Source organism: Ambystoma mexicanum, chromosome 2q (genome assembly GCF_040938575.1).
Source record: "Ambystoma mexicanum isolate Mex_15411 chromosome 2q, UKY_AmexF1_1, whole genome shotgun sequence".
NCBI classification, from domain to species: Eukaryota; Metazoa; Chordata; class Amphibia; order Caudata; family Ambystomatidae; genus Ambystoma; species Ambystoma mexicanum.
In genome coordinates, this window is record NC_090924.1 from 152,109,370 (window position 1) to 152,133,668 (window position 24,299).

Below are 24,299 nucleotides of genomic sequence, written 5' to 3' on the forward strand. Positions count from 1 at the left end.
GAATTTTATATTAGATACTATGCTGGACAGAACGGGGACAGCTCCCAGACTACTGTCAGGCGCAGCACGCAGACTGCTGGCACATAGCGCAACGCTTGATATCTGAGATGTATGGAGGATACTACACCCGCAATCATGAGAATACACTCATTACTCCTCCGTGCATGATAGTTCCTCCGGAATTGATCTGTTCCTGTTGTCAAGCGGGATGATGGGAAAGGTGGGGGGAGCACAGATACTTACTCGCACCCTGTCAGACCATGCCCCAATTTCTCTATCTCTGGAATTGGGGGTACCTGCCCCAACATTTAGCACATGGCGATTCAAGTCCGCCGCCCTGCGAGATATCATGTTTAAGGCAGACATCCTAGCAAACATCGAGTCCTACTTTGAGCATAACCCACCTCAGTCCACTACCATTGGAGTCTGGTGGGATGCCTTTAAAGCCTACATCAGGGGAATGTCCATATCCCGGGAGGCAGGAGTACTAAAGACAATAAGAGCAGCCCTCAGTCGTTCCAAATCCAGATTACATGAGCTGGAGTGGGAACACCCAACATCAGTCGACCCTGCTACCCTCGCCCTAATCAGCAAAAAACTTCAATCATTCAATGAACACGCCACTAGGGAGGTCCAATATTTTAGCCATCCGCAAGCCGCACGGAAATATGGAGAGGGGGCAATAGATCCGGCAAAACATTGGCTGCCTTGACTAGGGGAGAGTGGGGCCAGACCCAGATTACTTGTGTCAAGGACGGCCAGGGCACTATACAGTGGTCCGACCAGCAAATACTGGATGTCTTCACGGACTTTAATACAGAGCTATATTCCCAACCCCCCGAACTTTGCGAGCAGCACATGAGGGATCTCCTTGAAAAGATACCTACGACATGCATCTCTCCTGCAACCAGGGACCAACTAGATTCCCCGATCCTATAAGATGAAATAGTCAAAGCCATATCCAGTCTCCCTAAATGTAAGGCGCCGGGCCCCGATGGGTTCACGTTAGAATTCTATCAGGAACACATAGCCATATTGGCCCCTAAACTACTTGAGGTGTTGGACGAGTCACTCTGGCTATCTGCCCTCCCCCCAACACTACGTGAGGCCGTCATAACGGTGCTACTCAAACCTGGTAAACCCAGCGATGAGTGCGGCTCTTACAGGCCCCTCTCGCTAATTAATCTGGACACAAAAATATTTGCCAAAGTAATAGCAAACCGCTTCCTCCCAGTCATGACATTCATGGTCCATGAGGATCAATCAGGCTTTGTGCCCGGGAGGTCCACTTCTCACAATATCAGGAGGCTGCTCAACGTCATGGCACGAATCGACCAGGGCGCGAATGCGGTTGCGGTCACACTTGAAGCACAAAAAGCATTTGATATGGTGTCCTGGAAGTACATGTGGCTGGTGCTGGAGACGATGGGCATTGGCCCTAACATGATCAGATACATTAAACTATTATATACCTCTCCAGTGGCCATGGTCCGAGTCAACTCCCTGACGTCCGCTGTGTTCCCACTCTTCAGAGGCACCCGACAGGGCTGCCCATTCTCCCCAATCCTCTTCGCCCTGGCGATAGAGCCAATGGCAGATCACATCAGAGCACGCCACTCGCGCAAGGGGATATGGTTGAAAGACGCTCCTGAGATTATATCCCTCTATGCAGATGATGTGTTGTTGTTTGTAAGAGACCCCGTTACCCACCTCGATCCAATTCTACGTGACATTACTCGCATAGGTACCCATTCCGGATTCACTATCAACTACTCCAAGTCTGAGTTCTTTCCCTTCACTGGTTCCACTCAACAACCTGCCACCAAGTATCCACTCTGCTGTTTGCCTGGCGGAATCAAGTACCTGGGGGTCCAGGTGTCCCTGACTAAAGACACATTACTAGCAGACAACTACCTGGCTGCGGCACAGCACGCTGAGGCCAAAATGACGCGTTGGCGCTCCCTTCCACTGTGACTCGCTGGGAAGCTCTCACTCGTCAAGATGATACTGCTTCCCAAGCTACTGTATATATTTAGTAACATGCCCATCTGGCCAGGGGGGGAATACGTTACAAGATTGCACAAATTGTGCGCACAGTTCCGATGGCACGCTGGCGCAGTGCGCACAAAATGGTCGGAATACGCTCCCTTATGATAGAGGGGGGTTTACCGCCCCTGACGTGATGCTGTATTGGCTGGTGGCACAGGCTCAATTTGCCTCATATTGGTACCCTGGGCCCCCTCCTCGCCCCCATGTCAAGCTTGAGATCCTGGCGGCAGCGAGCATAAATGTAATGTCACTAATATTACACCAGATGTATATACCGGATTCGTCTATTGACCCTGTCGGAACCACTGTACATGCCTGGGGTCGATTATTTGGTGTCAAAGCTGAACAGCACCCCTACTATAAGTGGCTCCCTGTCTGGAGATTCCCCGGGCTTGAGCCCACACATGATATAGCCCTGGCGCGACACTGGGAAACCCTGGGGTATTACGCACTAACAGACTTCTATCCTAAAGGGCAGTTCATAACTCCATAGACATGGAGGCCAGGCCACTCAGGGTCGGCATTAGAATCTTTGCAGTTCTATAGGCTCCGCGCTGCGTTCCGGGCCGCATGGCCGGGTTTCCCCAATGAACCCCCGGACTCCCCAGGGATTGCAAACATCGCTAACTTGGGTGGTACCCGTGGGGAGGTTTCTTCATTATACAAACTGTTGCTGGCAGGTGCCCTGGCCCGACCCTCTAGGGCACGTGATGAGTGGGCAAGTGAGCTGGACGTGGAGGTTTCTGACTACTTATTGGGGAAAATTTGTTCACATACAAGCAGAGTCTCCCTCAACTTTCGTTACCGAACCATACAATACAAATTGCTGAATAGGCTGTACTATAACCCTCTCAGGATCTCTAAGTTTGTTCGAACCACTCCGCAATCCTGCCCTCGCTGTGGGGCAGAGAGTGCCGATCATTTACATATGTTCTGGGAGTGCCCGAGGCTGGCGGAATTTTGGGGAAAAATCCTAGAGATATTATCTGAGATCAGTGACACCATTATCAATCATGACCCGATGGGAGTTCTGTTTGGGGTGCGGCAGACTGAAGGGGCTAAACGTATGGCTAAATTCCTGAACATGAGCTGTATAGTGGCCAAGAAGTGCGTTCTTCAAAGTTGGAAGAGCTCCTCTCCCCCTACATTTCAGAAGTGGTTAAATTTGCTTACCTGGTCTCGTAGTTGTGAAGAGGAGTATGTTAACATGATCCCAATTTGCTCTCACCCTAAAAACATTTGGACTGCTTTCAACAGCTATCTTCACAGCCTGGAGGAGAACTCTTCCGAGAACGGTTCCTTCCGGGCCTCTCAATGACATGTTTACGCCTTATGGTGCATTGCGATTTACTGTTCTCCCAACTGTTGTCAAACCATTGCCTTTTTCAATTACTGTACTCATTCATCTATGTACTGAACCCATTGGCTGTTTTGGTGTATGTGTTTGCTTTATGCCTCTGCCGGCAAAAAAGTAAAAAAATAAAAGAATCCCTTTGCATTCATAACCCCTCCTATCACTTCTTTGAATAGGTCCAATGGCAAGCAATTAGGCCCATGTGTCTTCCCCCTCCATTTGTTCAGTTGCTGTTTCAATTTAAAAAACCAAATGGTCCCCTTGTAGGGTGTCTCTCTGCTTATCTGATAGTTGTATTACTGGGAGATCTAACATGAACCTAGTAAAGTCCACCTCAGAGCTTTCTCTCTGTTTGTGGTGCAACTCTTAGTGAAATGAGGCAAAACTTTCCCGATCTTTACAGCATCTCAACCCTCCCCTTCCCCTTCATAACTACAATTTCATTGATCCCTGATTGCTCATCTCTTTGTGCTAGCCACATGATAGGCTTCCCTGCCTTGCCCCCCATTTTATATATCCTAGCGCCCTTGTACCACAGGTCCCCTGTAGCTGCGTCTAACACTTCCACTCCAATGTCTTCCCTGACTCTCTTGATCTTTCTGAGCAACGCCTCTGATCGGTCTGAAGTCTACTGCTCCTCCAGTTCCCTTGCCTCTAGTTCTTTCCCTAACAAATCCACCTCCTTCATTCTTTCCTTACATAGACATGCTTAACAGACAGAATGTCCCAAGCTCCTAAGCCACAGAGAAACTGAGCAATGGAAAAGGAACTCTGAGTCACTGTATGATAAAATAGACCACAAGTGATAATATTACATAGGCATAGTAGTCCAGTCTCTAGGCTAGACTACTGTAACAGCCTCTTTCTCAACTGCCTTCCTCTACTCTCCGCCCTCTGCAACTAATCCAGAACAGGACTGCGAGACTTGTCCTTGATCTCAAGCCCAGGGACTGTATCCCTCCAGCCCTGAAATCTCTCCACTGGCTACCAGTGGCTGCAAGGATCAAGTTCAAGACCCTCTGCTTTCTGGGGCCGGGGCCCGCACCACATCCAACTCTCTCTTCCAAAATACCTTCCTTCTCGAACCCTTTGCTCAGCCTCCCCCAAGTCTCTGAGGATTAGATGCTTCTCCAGGGAGAGAGTGGGGGGCATAGTGGGGGGGTAGATCACTCTCCTCTGCAGGTGTCTCCATCTGAAATGCCCTCCCTGCCCCTCTCAAACTTGAGCCAGGCCACATGAAGTTCCGGAAGCAGCTCAAGACCTTCCTTTTCGCCTCTCTTTCCCCTGCTGACTTTACCTGTCTGCAGCGCTGACTGGTAGCCTGGCTACCCTTTGAGTCTCACTGGGTACCAGGCTCCTCCATGACCAGTCGCCCCTGCACTGCCTCCGGGCCTACCGCGCACTTAGGGGCTGTACTTTAACCCTACTGACAGTCCCCTGCCGCCTTGCACTTACCCAGAGCAATGCTGCCCTGATTGCACTTCCTTTCCCTCACTCTGGCACATCTCCCTCCCCCCTGCACTTTGTGTCATCACACTTGTACGATCTTAATGACGCATGGCCTAGTAAGATTGTCATTTTGTCCTCCCTCTGTCTTCCCTGCCTTGCAGTATCATGCCTAGAAACACTTGTGTATATGCGAGTAATCGATGACTTATATCATATCATAAGATTTTACAAATCTAAGAGGTGAGTATATCGCATGGTTCCACTCTGGATTTTTCACTGTGTATATAAAAGACAAAGCAAGGCTCTGCTCCATACCCAACCATTCTCAATTCAACTAGCTCCATTTCCTGAAACATCATGGTGGTAACATGCATGAACTGTTGTGGCAGGATGCACCGTTTCCAGCGGGATACTTCTAATCAAGGGTGCAATATCTTTATTGAGATAGTGCCAGCACCTCTTAGCAGGGTTGCTATACTTTTAGTGGGACAGTACCAGCACTTCCCAGTTGGGCTGCTATACTCTTATTGACAAGCCATGAGTACTTCTCAACAGATCTGTAATACATTTAATGGCACAGTAACAGCACTACTCAGCAAGCCAATCATCAACTTCATCATCTGCAGATCACCTCTGCAAAGAGCTGCACGCCCTTTACGTTATACAAGTGCTAAAACGTTCAGAACAAGAAAGAGATAACTCGTAATAGAGTGGTATTCATCAATGTCCTGATGGATATTGATGTTTAAATGGAAAGATGTGTAGAGGAGGAGCCAAGTGCCTCTACCGGAAGTCACATCCCCATTTTGCCTATGTGTTGTCAGCTGGAAAATGCGACAGGCACGACGCCTATAATGATCCCTATACCACGAAGAGTTCACGAAACCGGGTATACATTGAGAAAGCCCTACATGGTGTACCAACGAAGAAATGACAGTCTTCTAAATGAAGTCCTGGAAGAAGTGTGAAACTGTAAAAGCAACAGCCTAGGGACGTCACGAGAAGCAGAAATGATGCACCAAGAAGAGATACTGAAGAAGAAAATATATAGACCTTATAGAATCTGATGGTGAAGTGAAGAATTAAGCAACACTTTGCGAGCAAAATGAAGATTGCATGTACTGAAAGCACTGAAGAAAATGCAAACCATTCAAATAACTGTACACATGCTGAAACGCAAGTAGACTAAGAAATAATAAGTTTGGCTATACGTGGTGAATAGACTGCAGGCGGTGCCGCCGTTATATATATGTGTGTATAGAATCTGGATGTTCCACAATGCATTTTAGCAAACTAGGACCCCATGAACAGAAGGGATGAAAGTGTGGCACAGTACAAGAAAACAGCTGATGGCGAGCAAAGATTCGAGAAATGTTGTCTAGCCCAGTGTCAAGAGTTAGGGCTGCCAAGAACCTGATTATCTATTCGATGAGATACAATGAACGTGAGAAGCGGAAGGAGCTTCTGTTGAGGTGCTATGGAAAAACACTAGAAGTGCCAGGTTTTATTCATTTAATAACATTTAACATGAAGATGGAGCTCAAAACACGGTATCCTGTCACATGGTCAAGATGAGAATAGACTTTGGGGTGAGCTGCACCGACACCAGAAAATAAGCCCATGCTTGCACTTCAGGCATGAACAGGCATTGCATGGCAGAGCAATGAATAGGGAGACGTTATGTGCACTGTAACCATTTGCGGCACAGTAGTCGGTGGACAAGCATTACATGCACAGTACCGGTGGTCAGGCACATACGGCAATGTAACTGATTATCACTTAATCCATGCAAATCCAGTAGAGTAACTGGCAGGTGGGCATTATGTACACAGTGATTAATGTAAAGGTATTCTATGACATAATGGGCCTGATTCACACTACATTTTAGAATGGCACAACCCCATTGGAAAACGCTCTGTGAATCAGGCCCAATAACTAGTAGGTATCTTGAGTGTAGCAGAGTACAGGTCTTCTGTATCTCATTAACTGGTGGGCAGGTCATATGTGCACAGTAACCTGCAAATAATATAGCTCAGTCATTTAGGCACTTATCTGAGGCACCCTTGGTCATGCCTTTATGACACAGGCTCAAACCCTAGCAGGGCCCACTCAGACTTTCATGATTCCAAGGCCAATAAATTGACTATCATTACATTGGGTAAGAATAGCACTTACTATTAAAGCACTTAGAATTGTGAGTAATCCATCATGAAGTGCTATATAAAAAGCGGTATTATCTACTAAGAGGCAGCCTGACGCAGAGCATTTTATACAAATCATCTCACTCACTCACTCACTCACTCACTCACTCACTCACTCACTCACTCACTCACTCATTAAATAAAGACCAGGTAGTTGGTGGCACAGTAACTAATAGGTACGTTTTCTCGGGTACATGCACTGGTTGGCAAGCGTATCTTACAAAATAAATAATGGTCAAACATTTTGGGCCCAAGTAGCAGACAGGTATTCTGTGGCACTGTGACTAATGGGCATGCCTTCTATGGAACAGATGGTGGGGCTGAGAATGTTATAGCACGGTAACTGATTGGCATACATCTTTGTCACTGGGTAACATGTGTGCATGTAAACATTTTTAGACAGTGTTAACGTATACGAGATTCTTATATAATGCTATTACCAGCTGGCGGTCTCACTATGGTGATCTTGGGCAAACCAACTCAGATGTGAATAGCATTAGTGCAGGAATTCCCTTTACAGTATTCACCAACATGAATTCTGATGCATATATGTCTTTGGCGTATGAACCCTGATAGACATTATTTGCAATGAGCAGCAGTTGTGTCTGATGGGCACAGGACAGTATGTTCTGCTGTAGTGGAGTACACTTCAAGATACAGCAATGGTAGATTTTTGGTCTCCATTGAAGCTGCCTTTCATTTGGTACATTTTTTGCTAGCTAAATTGTGCTTTTAGGTGCTTTATTGGTTGTATAATCAATATAACATTTCAGGAGAGAGGCCTCTTCCACCTTTTATGATCTTATGATTTCTGGGGACAGGGCCCCCAAATATATACTCCTGACTATTGGCCTGTCATTGGTGCTCTTGTCTTCTGTCATCCCGGTGTGACCGAATGCCAAGTTGCATGTGAGAAACTCCTGGCTTCACTTGGCCAACATTTTGAAAGAAGAAACCACAACCAATACCCTAGAACTAAACTTGGCAACAGTATGCATGCTTCGATGTTACAGCAGCAAAGGTTTAGGGTGCACTACTGTGTTTAAACAAACTGTTTCTAAACTTAATTACAGCATTACTGTATTTAAGGTGATTTGGGCCGATCTCTCGCCACAAAGAGAGAAAACTAAATATATGCACAAGTCATCAGAAACACTGATGAATGGCCCAGTCACTCTTCTCGAGGTCCAAATGAAACCTCTTCCAATGTTGGTTTGAGAACAATTTATTTGCTTTCACAAAACAAATTAAACACATTTTAATTCAAGATAGTTATGTACCATATTGGTTTTACTAATTTCATTCAAAAAAATATACAATTTCAATAAAAAGAATATCTAACTTGATACCCAACAGGGTATTGTTAATGTCCACACGTAAATCCACAGAAGAGTTTGTTGCATCTAGCAGTTTTGTTCATCAAACAATTCATTGAAATATTCACAATGTGCTTTGTGGGACGGTTCACTCAATGTATACATATAAATGATCACAGCTCTGTGTCCAGTCAAGGCCACACCACATCAGCAAACAAGGACTTCCTAATGGAATGATTCCTGTAGGCACAGCACACTACGCGGTTCGAGGCGTGTGACCCCTTCTTCAGGTGTAACTGCTAATAATAAATTGTAAACTGTCTGATCTTGTAATCCCAATTCCATTATTCAGCCCACTATGGAGAATCACCAGTTTGAATAGTTGAAGAGGTATGCGAATCATGAACGGGAAATATCCCTCAGCCTCAGTGTTCACCAGTCAGCTTTTCTCTCATTCGTTTAGACTGATGTAATTTCCTATTTGAAGCTCGATGCGGGAACCGGGACGCGGCTGCAACACTTCAGCCATATTAGGTGGCCAATTCCAATGGCATTTCATATCAATATGGCTGGTAGAAGTCTTGGAAACATATTGTCCATATTAGAAAAGGCATCAAGGGTTTGTTTAGCCTATGGTACCAATTGATAATACAAGGATTTCTTCTAAAAAGGAAACTCTTCAAAGACGGCCCTCCCCACCCTACTCTGGAATAATCCCACTGAAAATCATTCTCCAGTTCACTTAGTAATTAACTTGGGTGGCTGAACCATGTGTGCATGTGAGAAGCATTGTACAATTTATATTTGGTGCCAGTTTTTATATTTCTACGATCACATTTAAAGCACTGTGAACACAGAAGCCTCGTTATTAAGTACTTGAGTAATGTTGCACAATGATTTCAAGTTTAAATACTTTCATATACTAAATATATAATGTTGATACACATCTCGACCAGCACAAGACATCAGAAAATGTTATGGTGGCAAAGGAATGAATACTAACAAGAAGCATTAAAAAAATATATAATTGTGTAGACTATTGATTTTATAGATAACTTATTTAAAGGCACTTGCTTATGTTTCATACACTGTTTATGGAAGCGCCTGGCAACATGTCTGGAGTAAGAGGCAGTAGGTCCAGTAAGGATGTTGCTTTCCTCATATTGAAGAATATCACATTGCAACAATAGATTGTTACATAGTTGTTGCTTAAATACAATAATAGTGACTTTTTGAGCTAAGGTCGCATTGCTAGTAAACACTTCTCGAATGTCATGCCTTTCTTGTGTTCTTTGCAAGCTAGGGGTGCAACAATCATGGGCCTGTTCAATTCCGGCACTTTCAGTGGCAACTTTACAGATATATTATGTTTTAGATTAGATTTTGGTATTTTTAATTGAGCAATCTGAAAGTTAAGAGGTTATAAGAAATGGTTGTGCTGAATTGAACAATACATAAATAAATTTTTCTCAAGATAAGGATATCAAAATCGTGGTGTTTGTGCAATACTACTTTTGATTATACACACATCTCCATGAAAGAAATGTAAACTATAACATACGCGACACCATGAAAGCAAACAGGTTCATAATTGTATCTTCCACAACAGAATCATATAGACATGAATATGCTGACTTCCTGCACACAACTATCAATTTTTATTGAAATCTCCAAAAAAGCTTTGCATATTGCAGTCATATTTGGGTTGATGGGTTCATTACATCATTGAGCCTATAATTCATTATTATGAGTTGAATCAATGCACTGTAATGTAAGAATCTTTATTGTCTTTTTTTGACTCTGTGCTGTATTTTAATCATGAATTGAACTGTGATTAATTGAAACGAAATTACTTGTTTTATCTTTGTATGTTTTTTAAAATGTTAAATTGTAAAAAGATAACATGTTATTTCGTTATGAATTGATTGTTAAAGGTTGATTGTATTAACCATTTAATAATTAAAAAAAATATATTGTAGTCATAGTTACATGTCTAAATTTCGAGGAGCGATTTCTGAAACTCTTAAGTACCAATGGATGGTAGGAAGAATGAAGGCAACTTGAAGCTATGACTAAGGTGATGTATGCACGACAGCTTGATTGCCCATAGCCTGGTCAAAGAGCGTTTACAAATTAATTTTACAACATTATTTTATAAAGAAGACAGGGAAATAGTTTCAACATTTAATAGGAAGAAATTAATATTCAGTTAATAATGGTTTATAGAAATGTGTATATGTTTTTCTTTCCTTAGTTTCTGTATATCAGAGGCGGCAAAATAAATGCTACATGTCAAAAGTAGAGAGTATAGCTGCGCAACTTCCATTGCCTTGAAACAAAATTCCAGTGTTTCACTGATGCCATTGATTTTGACTTTGACAGAGATCCCTTGCTGCCCTAGCAGTCCTGTAATAGCCCAGATGCACGACGACGGGGCCCTTGTGATCTGGAAACCCGTAGAGTCCAGCCACCCAGTGACATACACTCTGCAATGTAGAAAGGAAGGTAAGTGTGAGCTGCACATCGCCAATGCCATTTCCCAGCAGGTGCCAAAAGATCCTGCCACATAGCACACTATATAAATATAACTCAAAATAGTGGGTAGTTTTAATAACATTTCATGCAAGTAGCAGTAACCACTTACACAACATTTTACAGACATGCACAATACTGGCTCGTTGCTTGGGGTGCCACTGGGATGTTGGGATTTGCGCCTTAGCCTTCCTGAAAAAAGTCTTTACTGCTTTCCCACATGATACAACCATATAGTGACTGCAATAACATCATAATCTGCATCACAGATATTGCAGTATTGCATTATTGCATTACAGTGCAGTCTTTTTGGCAGATGTTCATGCTTTGTCATTATACCCTAACACTATTTACCTCTAACGCACTGAGAAATGCTTTAACTTTCATTGAGATATCATTAATGGTGAGCTTAAGCGCATGATGGCTCACAGAAGGAATATTCCATGTGTTGCTAGTGATGAGTTGGTTCAGCCATTTCATAGCAATTCAAAATGTAAGAACGTAGCTGAACGCCCCAAACACTGGGTATGACAAACTGAAGCTTGAGTATCCAGCAACAGAATCAGAACACATGCCCCTGTCTTCAAGAATGGCTGCCTCAGATTTATATAGTGTGTATAGTGTACAATACACACCTCTCCAGGCATTTATAGCAAATCGCATTCTATCTTACATTTAACGTCACTTTTTCCTGGAGCATGCTATTTTCCATTGCTAGGGTCCAAACGTGTACCAAACCCCACCCCACCACAGACAAGGTTATCGATTAATCTAGCTGTGATTATCAAAGAAGAGCACATCTCCTATCCAGATCGTTCAGCCGATTAGGGATGTGTAACTGTTGGCTCTTCAAGTTACCATGTTGAATTTACTTTCAAACATAGTTTGTGCTAATCTGAAATAACTCTTCTGGTCATTTGTTCTATTTAGTATATTAATTAATTCCCCTTTAAATTGTAATGTGGTTTAACATGACTACTTCATATTGTTGTGCGGAAACTGCAGGCCACAGGTTTGAATCCCAATGTGGCTACTCAGTCGTGCACCCTTCCAATGAAGTACATTCTCTCAAACACTCCATTAAGGTGGGGAGTACTCTGTCTAGTTCAGTTTAGATTGTTGTTTTTCACAAGGTGTATATACTTTTGAGTGGTTTGGAAACAGGGTGTTTGTATGCAAATGTATGTTTTGGTAATGTCTAGTTGACTGTGGTCTCTCCTCAACATTATGTGTTTGTTGTGTAAGGATGCCTTGTTTGTGCATGCATCCATATTTGTATGGCTATTGACACTCCAGGTATAACCCAATAGGAAATCATAAATGTACAGTCCTTGTAATCATCTATTGTGGTGAATATATAGTGTCTTCTGGCTTTAGTTTTCAATACATATTAGGACCGGGAGGAGAGAGGGAAAAAGAATGGAGGTTGAGCCCTTTCTATTGATGCAAGCACATTTCGTTCAGTGTATATAGTGTTGGATTGCCCTAATGGGCATGGCCTACTGTAAAAAATCAAATATAGTTTCTTACCCATGTGTGATATGCCTTTTCCTATTGTGTGTTGCTGTGTCAAGGGTATTTAATACTCAGGTTCTCCATTTGTCTTGTCCTGATTGGTTAATCGGGTAGTTTTATTAGATGTTAAAGCTGGCTGATTACTTGAAACTCTACTCAGCTCTGTGCAGCACATACCTGCCAGCCTGTCAGTCACTTCCTGCTCTGTCGTACTCCCTCTCTTCCTCACCTCCTCATCCAAGACCTCCCAAGCCTCACTCAGCTGCAAGCCACACCAAGTCCAGCCACCGCCCCCATCCAACTTGCAGGTCTTCCACTCCACTGGTGTTTTGTTTTGACTCACTCACCCTCAACTGAGCCCCCCGTAAGTTGAGAGACCATCTGTCAGCTATAGGAAGGATTGCATCCAGTTTGTTGAAGCTTAACAGGGATAAAACGGAAATGCTTGTGTTTGGTTCCCAGACTGCTAAAATCACAGAGTCAGGAGTTCTGGTCTGACTCGCTGAGCCCCTGCCTCACCCCTAGCACCTCTGATAAAGGTCTCAGTGTTAGGCTTCTTCCTATGGGCTCTCCTGAAGCCCAGATTACAACAGTCTGTAACTTGGCTTATAAAATTAAAAGTGCTACGAAAGATTCTCCCTTTCCTTCCCTCTGACTGTCGTACTAAAGTGGTCACCTCAGCAATTATGGGATACCTGGATTATTGTAGTAGGGTCTACCTGGGTCAACCACTTTACCAGCTACAGCGGCTGCAAGTGCTTCAGAATTCTGTGGCTAGACTGGCTCGAAACGCCCCAAGACTTACTCCTTCTGCAAGCATGTTGCGCTAGTTACATTTGTTGCCTGTAAAGAACAGAGTGGCGTTCAAGATCTTATCCATCACTCACAGGGCCCTTCATAACACAGGGGCAATCTATTAGAAAAAATAAGCTGGAGCACTACCAACCCATTAGGTGCCTCCGTTCAGCCTCCCAAGTCTTAAGTACCACGCTATCAGAGAGCTTGGCTGGGCCGTTGTTCTTCTCGGTTCTCGCACCCACCCCGTGGATGAAGCTGCCGGCCTCACCGATCAATATTAAAGACTATCTCCCATTATGCAAAATGCTGAAAACCTATCTTTTCTAATACTTCTATGCTGTGGTAGTACTCTCTGACTGTTTGTTCACCGCCCCAACCCCTCAACCCCCCACCCTCAGCGCCTAGATGCCCTCGGGCCTTCGTTTATGCTTTTAGTAAAATACAATACAATAAAATTTGCCTGACACCTTGGTCCCGGCGTGACGCCCTTTCTCTGAGACACTCAACACATTCTTCTGTGCACCAATGCCTCATCCATCCTCCCTTTCATTCTATGTGTACTCTGTATGCACTCCTGAACATGTCTTTACTGCATGCCTCAATTAAAACCCTGGCACCCTGTTTCTTTATCCCAGGGTACTTATAGCTATAACCCCCCACGGTGGTGAGATATTGTAGGGTAACTCCACAACAACTAGACATAGAAAAAACAACCCATTAGGGAAAAAGGCTAGGTGCACCATTTTCGGGAACAAGTGCTTTATTTTGTATACTGATTAATGGATGACAGGGTATTATAAATCTGCTGCAACAGACTTCTCTCCCCTCAAAGTGTAATTCATCTTATAAATGTGCAAATCGACATTCATGACGCATTCCATATACAGTGTTCATTCCCCACCCTCATTGACTGCCGCCTATATACGTGCTAATAGCACATATACCCCCGTCTCCAATTTGTTGTGTCATTTTATCCTTCATTTTCTCCAAAAGTGGGTGACAGTCTTTTTACTTTGAAGCTCTGCAAGGTAATTGGTTAAACTATAAATGGCACCACCCTGTTTTTACTCCTAACCATGTGATATGTACCTGGTGGTCAGCATGAACTTGACAGATAACGTGGAGGTAAGTCTGGTCTTGCAAATAAAGCAACTCTTTTCTCATCCCAGACACGCAAGCGCCCCCATCATGTCTCCCTGCTGCAATCTTATAAGAATTGACATCACCCGTGCTCTTCCCGGTAAAAATCATTGATCGTGTTGTCCTCTACTGCCCCAGTATCAGTTACCCCTCCCGAGAAGTAGACCTGGTGTCCCGCTAATCCATCTACGTGAAGGATTTTAGAGTGTTATTCCTATACATCTGTGTCATGATCACCTCCACGGTCGTAGGTCTGGGATCAGGTATTCAGGCCAGAAAGGGTTCTTTGTGCAGATCTGTGGGGGCTAGATGGGTACTAGCATGGTGTTCCCAGCATTCACACAATACTCAGTACCAGAATTACAGTGGGCTCCCATAGAGTTCTAATGGTTAACAATTTCCCTTAAGACGGCCGCCCTGCGGGTCACAGACTAGGTAGCAATAGAGAGCTAGTAGTTGGGCATGGTGGACTATAAAAGCCCCGCCCACGCAGTAATACGCAACGCACTTTGTGTTAGTTCCGCTGACAGCGGTGTAACGCTACCGGCACTCTGCTCACAGACCAGACAATAGAAAAGTCATGTTATGAACTATCGAGTTAACAGAAAATCCATAGACCAAAGGTTCAACGTACCTGACAAGAATATCCGTAGCTGCAGTCCTCCAGCAGGTGGAATGTTCCTCCGAGTTCCGCGGTTCGGTCCGCAACTTTCTTCCTCAGCCGCGGCTTCAACGTGGAATCCTACGACCTCTGAAAACCTGCAAGACAAGGTACAATAGTTAAAGAAAGAACATTTAAAACATTTGTAGCAAGTGAAAATAAACTACACGCTTACATACCTGAAGTTCCTTCGAACTCTTCCAAGCATTCCAAAGCCTGGCCTCACAGAGATAGAACCATTAGCTTTGTAATGAAGGCACGTATCAGTGTGCGTTACCCAATTACGCATGCATGCTTACCTCAAGAAAAGACTTCATGTTTTTTCTTCGACAACGCCCGTGTTTCCCCAAGTGTGATTATCTCTTCATTGAACCTGTAAAAGAACTATTTACCCTCAGAGCCCGGAAAACTTAGAAATAAAACCGCAGCTTTAGAAACGTTGTATTTATGTTTGCGGTCGTTTTTGAAGCGACCGCAAACATAAATACAACGTTATTGTGTTGGAAAACGCTGCAGTTTTTCTTTCCAAGTTTCTCAGGCTCCTCCGGCTCGCAAACATAAATACAACGTTTTTAAAGCTGAGGTTTTATTTCTAAGTTTTCCGGGCTCCTCCAGCCCGGAAAACTTAGAAAAAAACCCCAGCTAGTGCTTATTTTTTTTTTTAAATAAATAGCACTTACCGAGATTCAGCTGCAGCTTTCCTGCTCTGGTCTCCGGTCCCCGTCCTCCGCGTACAGCACTAATGAAGGGAAAGCCACCCAGCGGTAGCTTTTGTTTACTACAGCTGGCTGGCTTTTCCTTCATTAGTGCCGCAAAAGCAAAAGCCAGCACAGGAGGGCATCCATTTCACAAAATGGATGCGCCCATGTGCTTGCTTTTGCGAATTTTGAGCTTGAATAGCTCAAAATTTTACATAGGAAGTTTTAAAAAAGAGAATGCTAGTATTTTTTTTTTTATGTTGCCTATCTTTTTTTTAAATAAAATTTTTTACTAGACCATGCCTTTAAGTGCTATGTCCTAACATTATTTTTTGTAACCAGAAAGTATCAACATAATCTTGTAACCTATGCCGTGACATCCCAAGGTTTGGGCGTATAATGAAATGTAACAAATAAAATAAATACATAAATAGTATCAGGATGAAGACAAAGGTTGCGGGCAGTGAGAGAAAAGGGCAGATGAGAAGGGGAAAAAGTAACAAATGGAGGGGAAACAGGAAGGGAGATAGTATTGGCGGGGAAAAAGAGAACTTCAGTCTTGGATTAAGGACGAGATAATGGTCTGACATTCAAGTTCTGATCGCGGTAAGACGAGTAGAAAGATTCAAATGTATATCAGACATGAAAGAAGAAAAGGATAGAAAAAGTTGGATGTCATTGGCATAAAAGTGATGAGACAACCCAAACGAAGAAATAATCTTAGCTAAAGGAGAAGTATACAAAGAGAGGAGAAATGGGCCAAGGTCAGACCCTTGTGGGACACTGTGTAGAGGAGGAAAGGAATCCGAATTAACACCAGCCCAGGATACTGAGTAGGCACGATTAGCAAGATAGGATTGAAACCATGAAATTACAGAGCCAGAAAAGCCAAAGGATGGGAGAGAAAGAAGAAGTAATGTGTGATCCACTGTGTCAAAAGCAGTGGATAGGTCCAAAGGTATAAGAAAAGAAGAGTGTTTTGCATAGTGGGCAGAAAGGAGAGAGTTGCACAAAGATAAAAGAGCAGTTTCCATAGAATGAAGAGCTCGAAAACCAGATTGAAAGCGAGGTAGAGTAGAATTAAGTGTAACAAAGGAAGAAACCTGAGTGTAGATGTGACATTCTAGTAATTTAGAAAGATAGGGAAGAAGAGAAATAGGACAGATATTTTAAAGGAATGGCAGGGTCCAAAGAAGTTTTTTTTTGGCCCGTTGTTTGCTCCCTCTTCCCCTCGCGGTACCCGGTAAGCACGCCTGGTTTTCCCAGGCGTGCTTACCGTGTCCCGCGAGGGGAACTCTTAATGCGGCGGTACGGAGTGAACGGCTCCGGCACCTTTTACGGCGCCGTTCACTCTGTACCGCCAGGGTCGTAATGAGGCCCCTGTGTCTCTAACAATTGCCTATTCACTATGCAACATACTCATGCTGCCACAAAGAAGCACGATTTGCAGACCACTGTCAACTTTCTATCTTCCTCCGTTTTTTAAATGCCCACAATATGCCTACCCCGCAGCTATCTGGTGCTCATTTTACTTCATTATTCATACCGCCCAAAACCTCTTGCACCAGCATCGGCTTACACACCAGCCCATCCATTATCACTGATGAGCCGAGTCCAACCTTACCGGGCGCACGCCTACGTTTCTTGCTTCTCTAGGTTTTTATTAGTCCAACTTAACAATAATGTCCCTTTAACAAAGTTTTTTCAGTGAATTTCATAGGTTTTTGTTAGTGCCAACTTAACCATAACGTCCCTTTAACAAAGTTTTTTCATTGAATTTCATAGGTTTTTATTAGCGAAACTTAACCATATTGTCCCTTTAACAAAGTTTTTTCATTGAATTTCATAGGTTTTTATTAGTCCAACTTAACCATAACGTCCCTTTAACAATGTTTTTTCAGTGAATTTCATGGGTTTTTATCAGTGCATGCTATTTTCCTACAATTTACTAATATCATACTTACTAATATCATACTTACCAAATATAACAATATTTGTGTCCAAGTCAAAGTGTCACCTTAAAACTCTGCCATTTCCCACCTTCTAGAATAATTTTTAACACTTCTATACACTTTTTGCAACTATTTCATCTAGTTTTGCACCCGTAGACATCTACGAACATCTGACTTCATTGTGGACCTTCCGGACAGTGACCATACGCTGGCGCGCTGCATGATGACATGTCCGAGAATCCATCCGCACTTCACGATACGATCCGTGCTTCATGGACAGTTCGGAACTTCATTTTCTACTGATCTAGGAACTTTCTACTTCAAAATTTCCCTTGCACACCTCCTATACCTTTTTGTACTCATTATCCATAACCAATCCAGCTGGAGGACCTTCACAACAAAAAAGCGCAATACTTTCAAAGACAATGAAGAGGACCAAGAAGATGAGGTAGAGGAAGTGCCTACTTCTAGCCCCAAGATCGAATCATGGGTGTGCCAGTTCTTTCCTACTGTTGGGAGTGTACCAAAGGCTAAAGCTACCAAAGTGAAATGCACTGAGTGCAATTTTGTACTCAGTCACAGACTACCTGGACAGTACTCCTACGGGACCACCTCCATGCGCCGCCACACCACGTCCAATGACCGCAATGCTCTCAGAAAGGTTGTTCCTTTCAAAGCAAGTAGTAAGCTGTCTTCCTCCACCTCATCTTCATCAACAAATACTCTAACCACACAGCCTGATGTCTGCGGGCATTGGTGCATTATAAATAAATAAATAAATAAATAAGGAGGGCTACGGACCATTATCGTCCATTGCAGCCCCTGAAATGGAGGATAAAGGCCGTTAGCACCCCTGGTTCCCAAAGCGGGAACCCAGGGTGCTAAAACATAGATTTTTCTTCCTATAGCGGGATGCCTGTGGCTTCTTGCTGTAAGAAGGAAGGTAAATCCTTTTCCAAGACAGCCAACATGGAAAGAGAAGGCGGGGCTCCGTACACAGCCCCTCTTCCCTTGCCATGGCAGTCTGCAAAACCCTGTGAACATTTTACCACAAGCACTTTTTTTCCCTTTCAAACCTATCCTACCTTCGAATAACTTTACCACATAGCCGGTCCCAGGTAGACATAGCCACTTTAATACCATTTCTCGTCGCCAACGGTCATGGCCAGTAGCCAGATTGTCCACGTCATGACCTTATGCCATGACCCAGACAATCTGGCTACTGCCCACGGCCACAGACTATACCTCAGTCACCAAAGGTATATGACTAATTTTTGTACCTACATTATTACACTTGTCAAAAAATAAAATGGGCACATTTGCAAAACCATGCCTTAATGTCCTTGCCAATGCTCCTCACGAGTTTGCTCGAAATTCGCCCATGTTTTATTTTTTTTTAAATGTCAAAATGTATGTACATACAATAGTCATATAACTTAGCCCCCACTTGACAAAATCCATTCAGTCTTTACACAAACATTGAAGGTTGGGTCTACAATCTTTCTCCAAACTTTTGTCCCCACTCGTCAAATATCAACAAAGATATATACCATCTAAAAATGTTGAGACGCCCCCTCTAATTTCGCCCCCTCTTGAGAAAATCCAACCTAACTTTAGAAAACCATTTATATCTAGATCCAAATTCGTTTTGCCAAATGTTGTGCAGATTTGTCAAATGACACCACATTTATTTGCCTTTACAATATTTTGGGACCCCCTCTAATTTTGCCCCCTCTTGACAGAATCCCACAAAACATTGCAAAACCATTCAGGATTAGTTCTAGAATAACATTGCAAAATTACATGCAGTTTCATTGAGTGGCGTAAAAGTTATAAGCCATCCAAAAACTGTGTTTCCCCAACTGTGTAATACAGAAATAGATACAGATGTCCTAGGACATCTGAAGTGTCTGCGAACACCACAGGACTGACCAAGGACATCTGGAGTGTTCGTGGACTTTCGGGGAGTGAAACAACCTGTTTTTTGGCTTCTTATGGTCATATCCAATCCAATCCTAATCCCCCTCCACGCCTCTAGAGATTGTTGAGTTTGACAAGTGCAATGCTGCTTTTTTTTATGTTTTCACTGCATTCTCAGCGGACCCCCAAAAAGTCAGCGAATCCAAGATGGCGGGCGTTTAGGGAAAACCAACGCATTTCACGTTTCATCACCACCCAATCAGCGGCCGCGCCCTGATGTCCGCGCATCACGCAAAAGTCAGCAAATTTTCTGGCCAGTCAGAGACCAGTCCGTGGACAGAACAGCCAATCAGAGGCAAGTCCGCGGACCGAACAGGGAAGTGAGTCTGCAGAGCGGACAAAGATATCACTAATTTTTTTGCCTTACGTTTTGGTCGTTTAAAAAAAGACTACTGGACGGATTTACACCAAATTAACAAAATCACGCTTTCGGGACCAAGCCGCCGCTCCTCCCTCAAATTTGGTGAAAATCCATCCAGCAATTTGGGCTGTAGACATGACAGACATTTTTTCCCATTATATCTATGGGAAAAAAAATAATGGGACCCCCCCTATAACTTTACCCCACTTGACCAAACCTCGCCAAACTTTGCAAAAAAATTCAGAGTTGGCCATATACTTTTTTTTGCAAAGTTTGGTGAGGATTCGTCCAGGGTGAGCAAAGTTATAAGCCACCCAAAAAGTGTTCTTCCTATGGATTTAGCAACTTAACCAAAACTACATGGCCGCTGCCGCAGGCCATGTAATATATATATATATGTTATTCTTTTTTGTATTTATGGAAATATATATATTTGGAGAGCAGAGAATCGCCAATGTGTAAGGAATATGGATAAAAAAATCAAAAATGTCAAATAAATGCTAAATGCATCGCCACTAAGCCTTCACCAAGTGAGTTATGTTCAAGTCTACATGAACTCAAATTCACATAGATGCCACATGTAATGCAAACGAAAAGCACAACACTTAAAACATCCATGAAACACTAAGTGAAAAAAATATGTATATTTATTATCAGTCTCAAAATGTAAAAGAATGAACACTGCAACTGACAAATGGTTGCCATCCAACAACCCAACTGTAACGCTCACCTGATTCCGACAGAGACGCTGACCCGAACTGGACTGCTACCGTTTTTTCTATCGTGAGGCGCAGGGCCCGGAAGATGCTCTGGACGGGGCCTCCAAATTTGGATTGCCTGGTTTGTAGAGTAAGTTTTCTGCAGGTGGAAGAAAAGGGATTGATTACCAGTTGGGGTGGATATGTGTTCCCACCAATCTCCCATTTCTCACTCTTCTTGACCCCCAACTTGGTTTCTGCAAGCTCTCACCTTAGGTATTGTAAAGATGAGCTCTCCATCCTGCTTCAGGTGCAGGGGTGCGTAGGATCCAGTTACGTCACTGGATGGGAAATAGTTGCGGACACTGTGTCCTTTCGTCTCTCCTGCGGTAGCCGTAAGTATGAGTGTCTTTTCTCCACAGGAGCCGGGGCCCAGAAACCTAAAGCTGGTAAGTCCCTTGGTGAGTATTTGTTCTCTGTGCTTAGTTAGTGCTCACCATGTATTCCTCTTATGCAGGTGCTGGGATGTAGCTGGCGTCGTAGCCGCGGTGGAGGAAGGTAAGTGAAAGAAAAGCGACTGCTTACTTCTAATGATTGTCTTTTTCAGCTTACAGGTGCCGAGATGCTGCCGGCGACACAGCCGCTGTCGCTCGTGATGAGGCACGTAAGTAAGTGGAAGAAATGTGGCCGCTTTAGAGCGGGCACCTCTGACTGTCTTTTCCTGTTTTTCAGGTGCCGAGATGCTGCCGGCGTCGTGGCCGCAGTGGAGTCCGGCGAAGCCACGGATGGGTAAGGCAAGGCGGCGCGGCTGCGAGTGTTTGAGAGGGCTGCTAATCTTGTACCTTTCCTTTGCAGGATCGTCGGAGGTAGGATTGCTGAGGCCGGATTCCGGTAAGTAATTTCTAATGCTCGCCTTCTCTTTTCTTGTCTGTTTGCAGGTGTTCCGGGTGCTGGCGGGCGTGTCAGGAGCCAGGATGCAGGAGCCGACTCGGTGAGCGTCCTGCTGCTGATGCAGAATAACGCGAAGCACGTGTATTCCATCGGGCGTGGTTTAAATAGCAGAGAAGTGCTTCAGGTGTGTGTTCTTCCACCGGCCCCACCCAGGTAAGAAAAGAGTTCCTGAATAGAGGAAATAGTTCCTCCCAGCCCTGATGGCTGGGGTCTTCAGCCAGACTGGATTGTTCTGGGTAAGTATGCAGCATGGTATGCCTCAGGTAAGTCCACCCAAGCATTATTACACAGTTTATCAATATGAGCCCGGCGCCAAAGGGCCCCTGTAGGGGTCTGCTGGGTCCGGAGATGTGGAAGAAGGGTCTGCTTCCGGGGGCGCTGGGCCAGTCCTGGCTCCTCGGGAGTAGTGCTCATGACACCAACATGTTTCTGTTCCCTACTTATTGCGGAACTTTCTTTGTGGGCAGCTTATTTATCAGTTTAACGCTACATGCTGTGGTATGACTGTGGGTATTGCCAGCTTGATCACTGTCTTGAAGGTGGTCAAATGTTGCAATTTTATCCTTCACCCCCCCCCCGTCCGGAGGGCTCTGGTGCTATTAAATTGGCCTGAAGTTCCTGCATTTATCATTGAAACTGGCATTTCGAGTGGATTGTGTCCTCCATCGTATTCCTCATCTTAGATGTATTCCATCCAGCTTTGCTGCCCTTCGGAAATTATTTTGCCAGAGGACGCCGTGCGTCGATGTCGTTGAGTCGATGGACCCTCGAAGGCCTCCGTCGAGGGTGACATCATCGGGTGTATAAGTAGCACGCGCGGCGCCCGTTGGCCTCAGTTCCGTTTTTCCGCAGTTACGTTGCTTTGGACATTTGGCGCGCCTCGAGTTCTGTGAAGAATATATATATATATAAACAAGAAGAAATATGTCCTCGTCATCGATACCGACCACGACTCCGAGATCGGGTTTCAAGAAATGCAAGTCATGCGGCTCAAAAATGTCGATCACGGACCCACACCACGAGTGTTTGTGGTGCCTCGGAGAAGGCCACGACATGGAGGCCTGTTCGAAGTGTCAGGCGATGGCGGGGAAGGCCTTGCGAGAAAGGAGAGGAAAGCTACAGGTAGGTTGGAAGGATCGAAAAGCCTCTAGCGTCGAGTCGAGACCCCATGAGGAGAAATCTCCTAGACGCGAAAGGCATCGATCTAGATCCCGAAGCAATTCTCATCGCTCGTCGTCTTCATCAAAAAAATCGAAGAAACGACGCCACAGGTCTCCCTCCACCTCGTCGTCAGACGAGTCTCCGAAAAAAATGTAATGCCCCACGAAACATTCGTCTTCCGAAGAGTGGGAAGCATTCAGGGTCAAAATGATGGAGTTGTTTGAGAATGCGAAGCCTCGGTCCACGCCTTCTTTGGAAGCCGGCCGGGAGCGTCATCGCTCCGTCACTCGCGCACCCTTGAGCCCGGGTGATCGTAAAAGGAAGGATAGGGAACCTTCCAGGACGCCGAGCGATAAACACTCGATTCGAGTCGACCGCTCAAGGTCACCAACGCCATCCGAGACCTGTCACACCTCGAAGGGACAATCGTCGAAGACTGCCTCGCCTCCCTCGAAGCAGACCCTGTTGACGACCACTATGTTGTCAACGCCGTCAACGCCTTTATCAATGTCGATGCCGAAAACCTCGGCGCCAAAGGCTCCAAACAAGCCAGGGCAGCCAGAAAAAGAGAAGGAGAAAGTGACAAAACATGTAATTTCTTCAGAGCCTGGTACTACACCTCTTCCTCCTCCTCTCCCAAAGAAGGTTTTCAAGCCTCTCCCTAGGACGGAGTTTTTCAAATCCTTGACCTCAATTTTTGAGGAACAGGAGAGATCCGAGGAGGAAAATGTACCTTTTGGATTGGAATATGGCACCCCAAATGTCCCAGAATGCTTGATCTCGGAGGAAAGCAGAATGAGGGATTTGGTGGGGTCTTTACATAATGCAAGTGGCATTGACACTTCTCCTGAGAATGACTTTGGTAGACCAGATCCAGGAGAGCATGCCAGTCCATCTTACCATCAGTTAATGACCAAGGTGGTAGATTACTTGGGATGGGCTAGACCACCAGCCCAATTCGTCCAAGACAATTTAACAGACATATTGGACCATGGTCCCACTGAAGACCCAGTACTACCTTTTCATGTAGCCTTACAAAACAGGGTGGCCAAGAATTGGGAAACTCCGGATTCTATTCCTCCGGTAAATAAGTCCCTCGCATCAAAATACCGCCCAGCCAGTAGTGACCCCGGCTATCTGTCAAAATATCCAACTCCCGAGAGTCTGGTCATACAGGCAGCCACAGCTTCCAACAAACTTGCGTAACCGTCTATCCCTCCAGACAGGGACGATAAGCGTGTGGATGCTTGGGCACGGAAGGTATTTTTAGCCAGGAGCATGGCATTAAAATCTGCCAACTCCACATGTGCCTAAGCAAAATTTTCGTACACTCTGTGGGAGTGCATCGCAATGGCGGCGGAGCACATACCAGAAGGGGAAGAAAGGGAAGGCTTCCTAGCCATCGTTAGAGATGGAAAGGAGGCCATGCAGGAATCCCTTCAATCTGGATTGGACACTGCGGACAGTGTAAGCAGGTCCAAGG

At 44.6% G+C, this 24,299-nt stretch overlaps 1 protein-coding gene across 11 annotated transcripts in view; it reads left to right on the forward strand.

Annotated features, from left to right (window-relative positions):
• The window catches only part of OBSCN (obscurin, cytoskeletal calmodulin and titin-interacting RhoGEF), a 3,169,051-nt gene that overhangs the window by 2,861,749 nt on the left and 283,003 nt on the right, over positions 1-24,299 (forward strand). For all 11 annotated transcript variants that reach the window (XM_069647058.1, XM_069647065.1, XM_069647061.1 and 8 more), the window contains one exon: positions 10,752-10,874. In XM_069647058.1, coding sequence (XP_069503159.1) covers positions 10,752-10,874 — 123 coding nt within the window. The remainder of the gene's footprint in view (positions 1-10,751; positions 10,875-24,299) is intronic.